This window comes from Chelmon rostratus, chromosome 12, assembly GCF_017976325.1.
Source record: "Chelmon rostratus isolate fCheRos1 chromosome 12, fCheRos1.pri, whole genome shotgun sequence".
In the NCBI taxonomy this organism is placed as follows: domain Eukaryota; kingdom Metazoa; phylum Chordata; class Actinopteri; order Chaetodontiformes; family Chaetodontidae; genus Chelmon; species Chelmon rostratus.
The window spans coordinates 26,282,172-26,298,750 of record NC_055669.1 but is presented as its reverse complement, the minus strand read 5'-3'; the positions used below and the strand labels follow the sequence as shown (position 1 = coordinate 26,298,750).

General features: G+C 43.9%; 1 protein-coding gene across 2 annotated transcripts; it reads left to right on the top strand.

Moving 5' to 3' along the window:
* The first annotated feature begins 1,572 nt into the window (after positions 1-1,572).
* Positions 1,573-16,298, top strand: LOC121615137 (CYFIP-related Rac1 interactor B-like). 2 transcript variants are annotated; one of them, XM_041949339.1, is made up of 11 exons: positions 1,573-1,685; positions 5,894-6,005; positions 6,097-6,218; positions 8,156-8,261; positions 9,575-9,711; positions 10,295-10,372; positions 10,490-10,606; positions 12,711-12,790; positions 12,917-13,043; positions 13,239-13,309; positions 13,406-16,298. In XM_041949339.1, the coding sequence occupies exons 2-11, from the start codon at positions 5,933-5,935 to the stop codon at positions 13,473-13,475; spliced, it is 981 nt and encodes a 326-aa protein (XP_041805273.1). In that variant the 5' UTR covers positions 1,573-1,685; positions 5,894-5,932; the 3' UTR covers positions 13,476-16,298. The 2 variants fall into 2 exon arrangements, with proteins under 2 accessions (XP_041805273.1, XP_041805274.1); XM_041949340.1 differs by lacking the exon at positions 1,573-1,685 and adding an exon at positions 4,443-4,549.
* Positions 16,299-16,579: the final 281 nt, after the last annotated feature.

Here is a 16,579-nt window from a genome sequence, read left to right as displayed (position 1 = left end):
CACACTTGTATTAAAAACAACTGTTTTGTGAGTGGAGTTTGATGCTGCTGCTTCCTGCTGTTACTGCATGAGACGATTGAACAAAGACAAGTTATTGTAAAAAATTCAGCTATATATTAAAGATGTTTATGAATAACTTGTGTTGTGGATTTTGTGAAATAACCCCCCACCAAAAGCACAGTGCTGTGGAAGCATACTGTCCACATTTCACTGGTGAGTCACATGAGGGTTAATCATTTTTCTTTTTGCCCCTAATGTAAATTGACACAAGCATAATAATAATAATAATAATAATAATGTTAGAAGAGGCTGTTAAATCTAGTCTGTGGATTAGGCCTCCACCTTCAGCACCCTCTAAACTTTCTACCCCCTACCCTAACAAGGGTCTGTATCCAATCCCTACTTTCATCTTTGACTCCACCTCTTTATTTTCTACCCCCTACCCGAACCAGGGTTTGTATTCCCACCCCGCTTTTATTGGTGCAGTTGGTGAGAGGCAGGGGTAGATGATGGTAGTGCGGCAATTGGCAGTTACATGTGGCATCTAGGCCTGTTGCCTGTGGTAGCATTGTAGCAGCTAACAATAGCTAAAGCAGTGGTAGTATTATAGCATCTTAGCAGTTAGCATTGGCATCTAGCAGTTAGCATTAACAGTATAGGTGAATCTAGCTGTATTGTCTTCTTCTGTTCTTCTTAGCAGTTAGCATTTAGCATTAGCATTAGCTAAAGGGTAGCATCGGTACTGGCCACTACCTGGAGCATCTCTGGGTCAGTTGAACGTGGCAGTGCTGTTTGGATTGTGTAGGAGCAGTGTGAACTGGCACTAGGGGGGGTGACTCTGGGACGCCGGAGTTCACCTTCTAGCCTCCTGGAGGTGTCGTGGGACTAAGTAGGCGAAACACCGTTGAAGGGAGGTATCCACCTGATGACCCCCAGAGACGTGTTAGGAATCACTGCTCTTTGGCAGGTATAGAGGCAGATTAGGGCTCCAAGGTTCTTCACTGAGAATGAATCCTCTTTTTGAACACAAGTATCTTGTGTTTAAATTAACTAATATAGATTCATTAATAAAAACAATTTGTATAATAAATTAATAAATAAATTAATTAATAAATGTTATAAAGGTCATTAAGAAAGTTAATTTCTTTTAATTAGATGTAACCATTATATAAATAAATGGTACTGACATAAGATAATTCAAAGTACAGTAATTCCTATTTATTTATTGCAGTTTAATTGCGGTAAATGGTAAATGGTCTACATTCATAAATCACTGTACAGCACAAGTCAACATTCAGCCATTCACACACACACACACACACACACACACATCTATACTGATAACTATCGATTCTTAATCCTCCAGAACACACACATACAGGCACACTCACACAATTATGTAAATGAATGTGTGTGTTGTCAGCTGTGTTGAGTGGGTTTGAACGTCCCTGAACGCACCTCGCCGCTGCTGCCTTCAAGGCCCTTTGATTGGCTCAGTGCTCAGTTCCTCTTGAGGAAATCACTCCTTTTATAGTTAACGGAGCGTCGAGCGGCTCTTTTCCGGGTTCACACTCACTCAGCATGTAGAGGAGGCGGACCGCCGGGAGACACCTGGACCACCGCGGACACGCCGGAGCCCGGACACACGCTATCGATCCGCACATATCGATAAGCCATCAGTGAAGGTGAGGAGCGGGACGGGGTTGTGACCGGGGCCAGGAGGGGGGAGTCCGGTAGCTCCGGAGGGGGGTTCAGTCCTCTCTGGGTGGATCCCGGTCTCAGATCAGACATGTCAGGTCCTGCAGACTCACCAGGAAAAAGCTGCTATCTGATTTCAAAGTTCAGCTCGACTTTTTATTGCGTTTATTATGAGACATAAGTGACGAAGCAGGAGGCGACCGGTCGCTCTTTAGCGCTGCTCTGAGATCAGATCATGGCAACGTCCTCATTTACTGAAGGTATGAGCCGACAGCGACGAGCACAAACAACAGTTCGTGCTGTTTGAACGCAACAAGCAGCCGAGTACCCTGCACTTACCAGGTAACTGCAGCGGGCAGGTATTTGTACTTCACTCCGTCTAATGCTGCAGCTGCAGCTGCAGGCCGGAGGACACATGATGTGAAAACCCATCAAATATGATCGATACTGGAAGAAATACTCAGCAAGTATCAATACCACACAACAGCGCCAGCAAACAGCGGCGGAAAGTACTTTTACTCAAGTACTTCAATACAGTATTTGAGTAAATGTACTTTCTTTGAGTATTTCCACTTTATGCCTCTTTTTACTGTGACTCCACTCATCTCACAGGAAGTGTAGTACTTTTTACTGCTCCACGTTTATTTGACACTTATCAGCACTTTTTAACGTATAAACACATGATGTGCTTTTATGATATGATGCAGTACTACCTGTACTATACTACTCATCTGCCCAGTAGTACACAGAGTATCTAAAATTGGCTCAGTGTTATTAAAATGTTTTAATGTGTAACGTGTGTGTGATTAAAAACAGAATCATGTATTTTTCTGTAATGATACACAGTGGTAAAGGAGCCGTTCTCATTATTACTTTCTTTTGTACATTTTAGTGAAAATATTCCTGCAACATTTTGAAATCAGGACTTTTACCTTGTAAAGGAATATTTTCAGACTGAGGTTTTTCTACTTTAGTCCAGGATCAGAGTACTTGTTGCAGTACTGACAGTAGCTCTGTGTATCTTCACATTCTGAGGTTTTCAGTGAACAGGAACCCAAAGTGAGTTCAGAGGCATCGATACCACAGAACAGCCCCACAAACAAGACTTTTACCCGTAACGGAGTATTTCAACACTGTGGTATTAATACTTGTACTTGAGTAAACGAGCTGAGTTGTTCTTCCACCACTGCCAATAAATACTCTAATACAGCTTTTCAGATATCATAACCTCAGCTGTACGAGCAGCTGGATGTGAAAGAGGTTCGTCTCAGTTTGACTCCTCCACGGTGATGACGAACACTCTCATCTTCATCATGTTTCCTGACGTTCTCTCGTGTTCTGGGTGAATCTGGAAGATGGACGTTTTGTTTTTTGACGCAGCCGATATTCGGCGTGTTTGAAAAATGGTCGTCGATTGGTCTTCTTTTGATTGACATTAAAACACATCAGCTGTGGTGGAAGAGAAGACTCACATCTTCATCACATCAGAGCAGAAACACCTGCTGCGTTCAAAAGGATAGCCGGCTGAATGTACTGCAAGCATTACAGGTTCAAGTACTCGTTATGCAGAGTGGTGTATACCACACACACACACACACACACACACACACACACACACACACACACACTCCAGTAGATCAAACAAGAAAAACCTCCGGAGCAGCTAAAACACTAAAATACTAAAATTTATCACTTTAGACATTCAAACTAGAGCTGCAGCAACCAGTCGATTGATGAACCGATCACTGATTGATAGGAAATTAATCAGCATGTATTTGAAGAAAAGATTGTCTCGAATGTTGTTTATGATGGTAAATCAAATAGAATAGAATTAATTGATTAATCTATAAAATAATTGATATTAAAATGATTAATTGCATCTTTCTGAATGGAACAGTGTGTGTTTGTTTCTTTGAGCGACCTGACGAGGTTCAGAGTTCATCTGAGCAGGTGATCAGCTGACTAATGTGAGGTTTTCACTCTCCATCTCCTGTGTGTGTGTGTGTCACTGTGTGTGTGTGTGTGTATGTATGTGTGTGTGTCACTGTGTCACTGTGTGTGTGTCACTGTGTGTGTGCGTGTGTGTGTCACTGTGCCACTGTGTGCGTGTGTGTCACTGTGCCACTGTGTGTGTGTGTGTGCGTGTGTGTGTCACTGTGCCACTGTGTATCACTGTGCCACTGTGTGTGTGTGTGCGTGTTTGTGTATGCGTGTGTGTCACTGTGTGTGTGTGTGTGTGAGACACTGTGTGTGTGTGTGTGTGTGTGTGTGTGTGAGAGACACTGTGTGTGTGTGTGTGTGTGTGTGTATAAATGGGCTGTTATACTTTCATTTCTGACATTTTCTGCTGGGTCATAATGAAACAATCATATTGATAATATCTGGAGTGTGTTGTGTGTGTTTTTTTCTTGTATTTTGGGTTTTTGGCAGCTTGATGAAATGAGTTTGTGCTGAAGAAGGAGCCAGCATGCGTTCATGGACCGTTTAAAATGAAGTAATCTATGCCGCCGGGCTGGTGTTGAAAGTGTCTTCCCTCCAGCTCTGAGACGTGTTTCCAGCACTTTGTTTGATGAAGCTTCAGATGTCAGAACATGAAGCGACGAAGCTCGGGCACAGCGAGGCGTTGTTATTCGCTCGGTGTCTCACCTGATCTGAGCTCGGTCTGCTCTACTTCCTCTGTTTTAAATTTAGGCCAAACTTTCAGAGACTTCATCACTTCCTCTTTTCACTGTTTTTAACGAGAAGACGCTGCTTCCAGTTCAGTTTGCAGCTCACGGCCTCAAAGCTGCGTCACTCTGCACAGCAGCAGGCGTTTAAGTTCTCTAATATTCAGTTTTCCATCGCCGTCACTGTAAGTAGCTTTAAGGCTGTTGAATCAGTATCGTGTGCGGTTTGTCGTGTGGCATGTTGTCCTTCAGACTCCATGGTTTTTTCTGTCTGCCTCTTAATTGAAGTCCTCTGAACGTCTGCAGCGATCGAGACTCGTTTCTGTAAAATTCAGGAAACGTTAAATGACTTTGTGCAGCCTGACCTGCAGCCAAGCGAAGTGTTCAGCGTCACCGTGAGTCTGCTGGTTTGATGGGGTTTGACTAAGAACTGACGAGCCTCTGACTTTTCATCCAGCGCCACCGTCAGGCCAACGTTTTAATCTGTGGTTGATTTATGACCAAATACCTGCAGAACTACAGAGCTTCCCATCAGCCTCAGCTGCACTTTGTGTTTACCACTGATGAGCAAATGTTAGCACGCTAGCACGCTAATCTAAGATGATGAGCGTGGTAAACGTCGGACATGATGTTAGTGTTTAGCTGCAGACTCCATCGTTCAGTCTAAATTTTAACGTGTTCCATCTGATTTAAGATAGATGTGTGTGTGTGTTAGCATATTTACAACATGCACGTGGCTTTAACGTGCATGTTTAACCTGTGAGGTCATACTTTGACTTTAAAAGCTGCCAGTTTTCACCACTTTAAGTGAGCAAACAGCTCATTTGTTGTTTTGTTAGCAGCTCATCACTTTTTAAATATATTTTTCTGTAAATATTATATTTAAATTTTACAATTAATGAATTGTTTAATGGAAAGTTTTTGGGAAAACAGTGAAAAGTTTGTGACAGTCCAAGGTGACGTCTCCAGATGTCGGCCTGAAAGCCTTCAAACAGAAACGCGAGAAGCTGATGATGAAGCGTTTATCCACTCACTCACTTCCTGTAATTTGATGTGGATATTTGTGTTGGTGACTCGCTCACACTGACGTTTGTTATGATCTCCTCCATATTTTCATCCTGTCCCTCTGTCTTCGTCTTGTCTTCCTTCAGCTGTGTTAAACTACACAGAGGGACTCGGTGTCTCGCGCTGCATTTAAATACCGTCAGATTTTTTGACGCGGCTGCAGAAAGCGTTTGCCGTCACAGCGATTTAAGGTGTGTGATGGTTGTCGGGTGGAAGCAGATCTGATGGACGGAGGTAATATCAGAGGAGGAGACTCCGCTGTCTTTAGATCAGGGTGTCTCAAAGTCTGGACCTTGGCCCACATTGTCCCATCCGGGCCGCAGAATATTCATTCATTCAGAAAATAGGCACATCTGATGGAAGAGGTCCGGTCTGACCTGAGAGTGTTCTCATGAGATCCTCAGAGGTTCAGTAGATCCACTGTAGACGTCAGCTGTCACTCATCTCTGCGCGTTCTCCTCCAGGCTCAGACCGAGACGGTTCAGACTGAGTGTGCTGGCAGCATGGGGAACCTGATCAAGGTGTTAACCAGAGACATCGACAACAATGGTGGAAACTTCTTCCTGGACTTTGAGAGTAAGACACACACACACACACACACACACACACACACACTCTCTGCTCTAACCTGTTCCTTTGACCTCTGACCTCTGACCCCTGCCTGCAGACGCTCAGCCCACACAGTCGGAGACGGCGGTGTGGGAGAAGGTGAACCAGGTGCTGACGGAGGCCCGGGTCATCCTGGACGACCTGCAGGCTTACAGAGGAGCAGGAGAGGAAATACGACAGGTAAGTACGTTTACTCGAGTACTCTACTTAAGTACAAATTTGAGGTACATGTACATGTTTCTGTTCATGCTACTTTTTATTCTACTTCACCACATCTCAGAGGGAAATATTTCTACTCCACTACGTTTATCTGACAGTTTTAGTTACTAGTTACTTCACAAAGTTCACAAAATAGCTTATACAAGTACAGATGAGTCGATTAATCAGTTATTCAGAAAATTACTGATCAACTTTAATGATTAACGATGATCGGACAGAACAGTAGAACAGTCACAGGGACATTTTGACATATGGTTGAAAGCAGAAGTTTACACACACCATATAAAAAGAGCATATAACCTTTTTTTTCTCACCGTCTAACATGAAATCAGATTAAACTTTTCCTGTTTTTGGTCAATTAGGATTATCAAAATTATTTCTATTTGCTAAATGCCAGAATAATGAGACAAGGATTTTTTTAGACAATTTTTTATTACTTTCTCGAGTCAGAAGTTTACAAACATGTCATCAGTATTTGGTAGCATGGCCTTTAAACTGTATGACTTGGGTCAAGCTTCTCACAATAGTTTGCAGGAGTTTTGGCGAGTTCCTCCTGACTGAACTGGTGTAACTCAGCCAATTTTGTAGGCCGCCTTGCTCACACAGTTTGGCAGTATGCTTTGGGTCATTGTCCGTTTGGAAAACCCATTTGCGCCCAAGCTTTACCTTCCTGGCTGATCATGATGCCATCTATTCTGTGAAGCTCACCAGTCCCTCCTGCAGCAAAACAACCCCACAGCATGATGCTGCCACCCCCACATTTCACAGTTGGGATGGTGTTCTCAGGCTTGCAAGCTTCCCCCTTTTTCCTCCAAATGTAACGATGGTCATTATGGCCAAAAAGTTCAATTTTAGTTTCGTCAGACCCCAGAACACGTCTCCAAAAATGAAGGTCTTTGTCCCTGTGTGCATTTGCAAACTGTTTCTTTTGGAGTACTGGCTTCTTCCTGGGAGAGTGGCCTTTCAGCCCATGTGGGTACAGGACTCGTTTCACTGTTGATAATGACACACTCTTACCAGCTTCAGCCAGTATCTTCACGAGGTCTTTTGCTTTAGTTCTTGGGTTGATAGGCACATTTTGGACCAAAGCACGCTCATCTCTGCGACGCAGAACCCGTCTCCTTCCTGAGCGATATGATGGCTGGACATTCCCGTGGTGTTTATACCTGCGTATAATTGTTTGAACAGATGCACTTGGCACCTTCAGGCATCTGGAAATTGCACCCAAGGATGAACCAGACTTATGCAAGTCCACGATTCTCTTCCTGATGTCCTGGCTGATTTCTTTTGATTTTCCCATGATGTTACACAATGAAGCAGTGTGTTTCAGGTGTGCCTTAAAATACATCCACAGGTGTGCCTCTGATTAACTCAAGTGTTGTCAATAAACCTATCAGAGGCTTCCAAAGACATGACATCATCATCTGGGCTTTCCCAAGTTGTTTAAAGGCATAGTAATCTTAGTGTATGTAAACTTCTGACTTTGATGAAAGTAATAAAAAAAATGTCTGAAAAATGATCTCTCTCATTATTCTGGCATTTAGCAAATAGAAATAATTTTGGTAATCCTAATTAACCAAAAACAGGAAAAGTTTAATCTGATTTAATGTGAGACGGTGAGAAAAAAAAAGTTATGTGCCTTTTTATATGGTGTATGTAAACTTCTGGTTTCAACTGTACTTTTACTTCACTAAGCTTTTAAATGCAAGACTTTTAGTGTAGTGGAGTATTTTCACTGTGTGGTATTAGTACACACTTTCCTACATTACTACTACTACTTTAAAAAAGAACCTGAATACTTCTTTCTCCACTGTTTTCAGGCTTTTACTGTGAAAAGACACACACTATAATAATATAATACTGTGTGTGTGTGTGTGTGTGTGTGTGTGTGTGTTCAGGCCATCCAGAGTCCAGGTGTGGAGGGTGTGCAGGAGAAGGCCTGGTCAGCTGTGGTTCCTCTGGTCACTAAACTGAAAACCTTTTATGAGTTCTCCCAGAAGCTCGGTAAGAACCTGGAACATCCTGCTGGTCTTGTGTGAACAGAACGTGATGCTTCAGGGAATAACGAGCCGTTCTCACAGAACCTGAAACGATGGAAACGTGACAGCTCGGTGATTCTGTGTTCGAGGGCTGAACGGTGTGGATGAGACGGTCGGCAGCTGCTGACAGCATGGCCTCCCCCACAGCGCCCCCCTCAGGACAGACTTTACACTTTAAGCTCTGCTATGATGAGATGAATCTCTATGATGTTGATCAGTCTCTGCCAACACGTTCATATTGTGGCTGTAATGAACGGTGCAGCCTCTAGGGGGCGCCGGCAGAGACTGCAGACTGGTGGAGATGATGCCAGTGAATGTTGGCTGTGTCTCCTGCTCGTTATAGTCCAGAAATTAGAGAAACCGGAGACAAAATACCTGACTTTTACTCATACTTGTCCCTCTGTACCCACTGTCCCTTTGTCTCCCCCTGGTCTCCCCCTGTTCTCCTCCTCGTCTTCTCTGTGTCTCCCCCTCGTCTCCTCCCGGTCTCTCCCTGGTCTCCACCTGGTCTCCTCCTCGTCTCCTCCCTATCTCCCCCTGGTCTCCCCCTGTTCTCCTCCCTGTCTCCTCCCGGTCTCTCCCTGGTCTCCACCTGGTCTCCTCCTGGTCTTCTCTGTGTCTCCTCCCTGTCTCCCCCTGGTCTACCCCTGGTCTCCTCCTCGTCTTCTCTGTGTCTCCCCCTCGTCTCCTCCCTGTCTCCTCCTTGTCTCTCCCTGGTCTCCTCCCTGTCTCCCCCCTCTCCCCCTGGTCTCCTCCCTCTCCCCGTGGTCTCCCCCCTCTCCCCCTGATCTCCCCCTGTTCTTCCCCCTCTCCCCCTTGACTCCCCGTTGTCTCCTCCCCGTCTCTCCCGGTCTCCTCCCCGTCTCCCCCTCGTCTCCTCCCTGTCTCCTCCTTGTCTCTCCCCGTCTCCCCCTCGTCTCCTCCCCGTCTCCTCTCTGTCTCCCCCTCGTCTCTTCCCTGTCTCCCCCTCGTCTCCCCCGGTCTCCCCCGGTCTCCCCCTCGTCTCCCCTGTCTCCCCCGGTCTCCCTCGGTCTCCCTCATTTGCTCCCCGTCTCCTCCCTGTCTCCCCCTCGTCTCCTCCCTGTCTCCCCCTCGTCTCCCGCGTCTCCCTCGTTTCCTCCCCGTCTCCCCCTGGTCTCCTCCCTGTCTCCCTCGTCTCCTCCCTGTCTCCTCCCTGTCTCCTCCCGGTCTCCCCCTCGTCTCCCCCTGGTCTCTTCCCTGTCTTCCCCTGGTCCCCCCCTTGTCTCCTCCCCGTCTCCCCCTTGTCTCCCCTCCCAGAGTCCAGTCTGCGGTGTCTGCTGGACGTCCTCACCAGCTCCGCATCGACTCCCACGCAGCACCTGGAGCAGAAACAGGCTCTGGCTCGTCAGTTCGCCCACATCCTGCACTTCACACTGCGCTTCGACGAGCTCAAGGTCTGCTCCTGCTCCTCTGGACCCCCTGCACCTCCTCCACTCCTCCTCTTCTTTACCTCCACCTCATCCACACCTCCTACTCTTCTTCTCCTCATCTGACACATCCTTTAATGATTAGAGTGTCACTAAGTAAATTTACTCAGTTGCTGTACTTTTGAGGTACTTTTCTTCAGTACTTTTATTTTATGCTACTTCATACTTCTACTCCACTACATGATTGACAGCTGTACTTTACATTTGAACACTGTGCAGCTCTTTTTATTCTAAAACGTTATTATATTTCTGATTCTTGAGACATTTGCAGTACTTTTCTTTACTCTTTTTTTATGTTGCTTTGTTACAAAAAGAAAAAAACACAAAATACATGAAAAACTTCAAAATGAGCTCCACCTCCATCAGCTCCAACCTGCTTTGACATGAAGACTGAGTCACAATAATCTAATGAGATCAGATAGAACAGGAGAACAGTTACAGGGACGTTTTACTGCACTCAATACTTTTGATACTGCAGTATTGCTACTTTTCTGAAAGTAAAGGATGTGAATACTTGTTCCACACTGTCCCCTTTGTCTCTCTGCTCCAGATGACCAACCCCGCCATCCAGAACGACTTCAGCTACTACCGTCGAACCATCAGCCGCATGCGGATCAACAACCTTTCAGTAAGACAAACACACAAAGAGCAATAAATCTGTTTGTTCACTGACTCTGCTGGAAGACTTCCTGCAGCACATTGATCATTGATCAGTTTTCCATCGCAACCTGTTGCTTTTTTTCAGGCCGATGCAGGAAATGAGGTCAACAATGAGCTGGCCAATCGGATGTCTCTGTTTTACGCCAGTGCCACGCCGATGCTGAAGACGCTAAGTGACGCCACATCAAAGTTCGTCTCAGATGTGAGTCATCCTTAGATTTACATTACAGCTTTTTTTGTGTGCATTATATGTATTAATTTACTAAACGTAATTTTCTGACTGATTCAGTCCTTTTGTACATTATACTAAATGAAAATAAGCTTGTTTTGGTTTCCTGATTGTTTAAAAACTGCAGGAAACAAGAAATAGGAAAGAGGAAGACAAAGACACGACAGTTCTGGATTGGTTAGTTCAAAGTTAGCGTTGATTTATAGAAAGAAAAACAGTCTTTAATGTCTCTGTGTTGAAGGTGCAATGACCGTTTCGGCCTGTAGGGGTCACTAATAGCACTGTGGACTGTTTCTATGCCTCCATGCTGGAGACAGCTGCTGCTGCTGGAGACATCATGTCTTCAGGTTGTCTCTCCGTTTGTCCCATTATTGTGAACCCAACATCTCAGGAACGCCATGAGGGAATTTCTTCAACGTTGGTACAAACGTTCACTTGGACTCAAAGAGGAAGTGATTAGAATTTGGTGGTCAAAGGTCAAAGGTCACTGTGACCACACAAAGACGTTTTTGACCAAAAGGCAAGAATTCATATTCTAATTTTGACAAAATTTGGATAAAATGATGAAGTGATGACATTTTATATCCAAAAGGTCAAAGGTCATCGTCACTGTGACATCATAATGTTGTGCAGAGACACTTTTCTGTCCGTTATCCAGCAGCGTCTCTCAGAAACAGAAGGCAGGTTGTGGTCATGTTTCACATTTGCTCCAATCCTGAGTTGGTGACTCTAATTGTGGGCGTCCACCATGAAACTGAGCTGATAGTAAAGATCTTCTGAGCTGCAGGTTCAACATGTGTGTGAAGCCTCCATGTTTCACAGTCTGTAGCTTCTCTGCAGCAGCGGCCATGTTTAAAGCATCAAAGTCACCACGAGCTGATTGGTTGTACTGATACTGATCTTCAGCTGATTGCTGTTGCTCCATGTGATGAAGCTCTCCATCAGTCCTCTGGACTCCTCTGGAAAAACAGTCTCTAATCAGGCCTGAAAACTTTTTTATTCAGAAAGGCCTATGAATGTTGATCATGAATTGATTTTAACCTGTTTATTGTTTTCATTGAGCATGTTTTTTTAATTATTATATTTATTTATTTATTTGCTTTATCTTTTTTGCTTAACTTTTTAACTTTGTAGCACTTTGAGATCCTGCCAATGAAAAGTGCACAAGAAATTAAATGTATTATTATTATTATTAAGTGAAGACAGTATGTTTCTCTCTGGACAATGATGCATTTCAGTATAGTGAGAACTTCCATTTCAGCAACAAATACACTCTTATGAAATGACTTAAAAGTCTTCACCACAGATGTTATGTAAGTCTGGACAGACATGATGGAAACTGCAGCTTGACTGAAAAAACAGGAAGCAGAATTCTATGTGTTGTTTTCATAAACGCCAGCAGAGGTCGCCCTCACTATATTTTCCTGTGAAGGGAAGTTGAAATGCTCTCAGTGTTTGAGGAACCCTGGAGTTTCCCTTAAACTCATTAGAAGTAAAGTTTTCCTGTTTTGTGTGTCATTGATGAGTCTGCAGTGAGAAAAGTCTTCATGGACTCAGTGGCTTCACGTTTCTAACAAAAATCTGTGACAGTGTTTCTGTCGCTCAGCAGCCGTACCTGTGTGTCACATATGTTAATCGTCTGAATATTAATGAAACAACCCTTCAAAAATTCACGGAGTTCTAAATGAGTTTAAAATATGCAGGAAATCCCTGAAACTAATATAATGCATGAAAGGACAAAAAATATACTTTTTGCAGTGTAGTATTGAAATATAACTTACTTTATTCTAAGAATACATTTTTTGATAAGTAATTTTTTGCATAAGGAGTACTCTCTGTACCCTGTACTTTCACTAGTATTATTACACTATATTTTACATGTATTGCTACTTTGACTTAGTTAAAAGATTAAAATATTTCCCACACCTGATAAGATGCTAAACTGTCTCCTATCTGTATGGTTTTACTTTTCATGCCATAATGGTTTGAGTGTGACACTTGGGTAATGTTTCCCATATGACATTTATGAACTTGTGTTTATTGAATGAAACTTTATTGTCCTGTTGTTGTGGTGCAGAATCCAGACGTCCCGATTGAAAACACGACAGACTGTCTGAGTACGATGGCCAGCGTGTGCAAAGTGATGCTCGAAACACCGTGAGTCCTGGCATGTTCCTGAACGCATCATCACAGTCACCTGCCTCAGACATGAACCAACACTGTGTGTGTGTGTGTGTGTGTGTGTGTGTGTGTGTGTGTGTGTGTGTGTGTGCGTGTGTGCAGGGAGTATCGCAGCCGTTTTACCAGTGAAGAGACGGTGTTGTTCTGCCTCCGTGTGATGGTCGGTGTCATCATCCTGTACGACCACGTTCACCCAGCTGGAGCCTTCGTTAAGACCTCAAACATAGACGTACGTTAGTGAGACGAAAAAATATGTTTTCTGAGACAAGAATGGACTGATTTGACGGTCTGAGTTTGTTGGGCAGGTTGTTCCTGGATTCAGATTCTCTTCCTGGACTTCCTGGACCGGTGCAGACCTCTGCTGTCTCGTTCCTGTTTCCGTGTGTTTCAGGATCAGTTAACTGTGTTGTCTGGTCACTTTCAGATGAAAGGCTGCATCAGAGTGCTGAAGGAGCAGCCGCCCAGCAGTGTGGAGGGATTACTCAACGCTCTCAGGTGTGACACAGACCTCCATCAGTGACGTGATGCTTTTCTCACCTGATGTCCTGAATGTTATTTTGAATAATTAATCCGCCTGCTCCATCCCCGCAGGTATACGACCAAACATCTGAACGACGAGGCTACCTCCAAGCAGATCAAAAACATGCTGCAGCCAAATTAATCACACGCTGCAGAAGTGAAACTGGAACGATACAGGAGGCAAAAGTGTTTTGGTCCAAATTTCAAATGAACTACTGAACAAACCTGTAGCTAATTTTTCTTTGTTTAACCTCAGTTGTTGTGTTTTTTTTACTTTCACTTGAGAAAAGCTGTTTTTTTTTTGTTGTAAAAAGGAAAGAAGAGAAACCTTTCAGCCGGCTGATAAAGCTGCTCGAGCTGCGTTCACGTCAGATCGACAGTCTGTTCTCATCATGTTTACTCTGCACCGTCGAATCTCCAGAATTTATCACATACAGAAAACACTGCAGTGAAAGCTGCTCGGTCGGTTTGCTAGCGCCCCCTGTTGGTTGCAGTTTGATTACAGTCAAAGCATCAATGTGACAGAACAAACAACATGCTGATGATTTAGTCTTTTTACTGGTTATACAGGCTAACAACCCGTACTACACTATGCAGCATCCTCATATAGCAAACAGTTGTTTGCTGTTATATAAAAATGAAAATCTCATTTATGGATCCTAAAGAGATTCCCTTCAGACATGTTTTAAGACATCTAAAAATCCTCTTGAATAGTTATTTGTGACTGATGTTTAATCAAACCTTGATAGGAACAGCTGAGAGTTTCTGAACCACACACAGACATTCAGGTCCACCCTCCACACTGATTGGTCAGGTGTGCGAAGGTGTGAAAGGAAGTGTAGTTTGAACTTTAAACAACTGAATGCAACACTATGACTGTCCTTCAGGAGGGGCCGTCTGATAATGTGCTCCGTTAGCCACTTTTGAACAACCGTCATGTCTCGTCTCTGTCCACGATGTGTGGCCGGTGTGATCGTGTGATCGCGTGATTGGACGACGCAACATATGAACTTTCAAACATAAACCGGCCTTTAATTTTTCTAGTAGTGGAGCCAAAAATGTAAAGTTTGTCCTGACCTAGGCGGATAAAAAGCGTCCTCTGGAGACCATGTGCTGACTTTTCAAAGACTGAAACATGGCGGCCTTCGGTCCGTCGGGCTCTCGTACTTCTGATGTGACGTGAATGCAGCTCTGACAAGTTTGAAGCAGCACAGATCTATTAGCTGCCATCTGTTAAGTATGTTGGTGGCTTGACAGTCTGATAGATCGTCACTGCAGACCCTTTTCCACCACGAGAACCTTTTCTAGAACTAGTTTCAAGAACCCAGGAACTTGTACACTAGAAGAACCTTCTCCTCGGCTACAGTTCCTACCTCAGAACAAAGTCTCTGTGGCCGAGGTCAAACAAATTGAACATCACTGATTGGTCAAAACACACAGAATCTCAGAGGAAAAACACGCTTTTTCACAGTTTATCATGGTTTTTTATTTTTGTAACTCCAGCCATCAGTTCAATGGACAACGACACAACGCACTGAGCGGGTAATCATTTTCCTGTTCCTCTTCATTTGACTGTGTGATCGTCTGACGGCTGCTGTTTGCGTCCTGCTACAGCACGAGCATCGGGGTCTGACACAAACGTGCTATTTTTAAGTAACAGTTTCTTTTATTTTTATGTGAGATTTCTGTTTTTGGCCTTAAAAGGTGGTTAAGGTTGGAAAAAAGAGGATATCAGGTCAAAGCTCCACCTCAAATCAAAGTGAACGACAGCGCTGTGTTGACTTGTGTTGCCTGCATCAAATCTCGCCCACAGTCCTTGTTATGATAAACAGCTAATAAGTAAGAACTAAGGATGCTTTTCTCAAACTTCAGCTGTTGCATGTGCAGATGTTTATATTTAATGTTCAATAGAGACACCTAAGATCTTAAACCAATGCTACAATTAGTTTAGCCTAATGTTATGACGGATGAAACCGATGGCTGCAGAGTTCTTGATAGTTGTTCTCATGCGCTGTAGTTTTTTTTTAACAGCTGCAGCTTAAACACAGAAAATCAGTTGGTCATCAAATGAGGCCTGAATCCTAAATGTCACCTTGTAATTTACCTGGTTAGCAGGGGAAGCAAACACAGACGCAACCACTGCAAAGAAAAGGAAAAAGTTGTGCATGAACGTCTCTGAACAAACCGGCTGGCCGTCAGTCCTCAGCCTGAGGAGCGAGAGCTTCAGATTTTTAAACGTGTGACGCTTTGGAAATGTTCCATCTTAGTTTTGAAACAATTTCTATAAATAAAAGTCTCTCTGGATATTAGAGCATCATGCGACCTGCATTTGCTCACTTCCCTAAAAGCCCACGCAGCCCAGAGGGGTTCCTGGTCGCCTCGATGTACATTTCCTGTGGTTTCTGGATTCTTGGGTGGAAAAAGGTCGAAGCGCTCAGTAGCCAGTTTGTTTGGGGAAACTGAAACAGATGATTCCTCAGAAGAAGATGAGCTGTTGGCATCACTAACCTCCAGTAAAGTGGTGTGGTTAACGTTCCCAGCTCACAGCCGCTTCCATTTGTTCTTCTATGAGAAGCATCTCTGATTGTCTTTGAGTGGATCCCGAACATTTCTGCACCTTGAGAGAATTATTTGAATCTAGAAACTCGCAGCGTGATTTGAAAAACAGTTTGTTGGCTGTCACATGTGGACGGCTAGCATAGCCTGTCATAAACTGGCTACTGAGAGCAGTTTGGCTAAGAGAAGGAGAACCACTGTGAGGAAGAAGATGCGGTACTGATGTGACTGATGTGGACTGCAGTTTGGTCGATGTTTGAACTGATCTGATCAGTGGAACTGCCGACTGGAAATCTTTATGAGCTTATTTGCCTTGTGTGTCGATGCTGCAGCGTCAGGGATTGTATGGCATTAACTGTTTTAAATGATGTTTATTCGTGTTGGCCAAATAAAGTTTTTACATTTTTAAGAAAAATGAGACTCACCCCTTTTTTTTTTTAAATTTATGTCTCCATTCAGTGATTAATGAGTATCTGCTGCTGCACTGGACAGCAACATCTGATCATCTTATCATTTTAACAAAGACGTAGCAGTACTGTCAGAAAAAACATATCCCATGAGTCTGGAAACAGCTCTGGAAGCTGCAGCTGATGTTCGATGTCTTTAAACTCATTATATAACAGTTCTGTTAGGCCTCTCGGCTGCTTCCGACAGCCAATCATTGTGAGTCATTGTGAGTCTGGCTTTGTG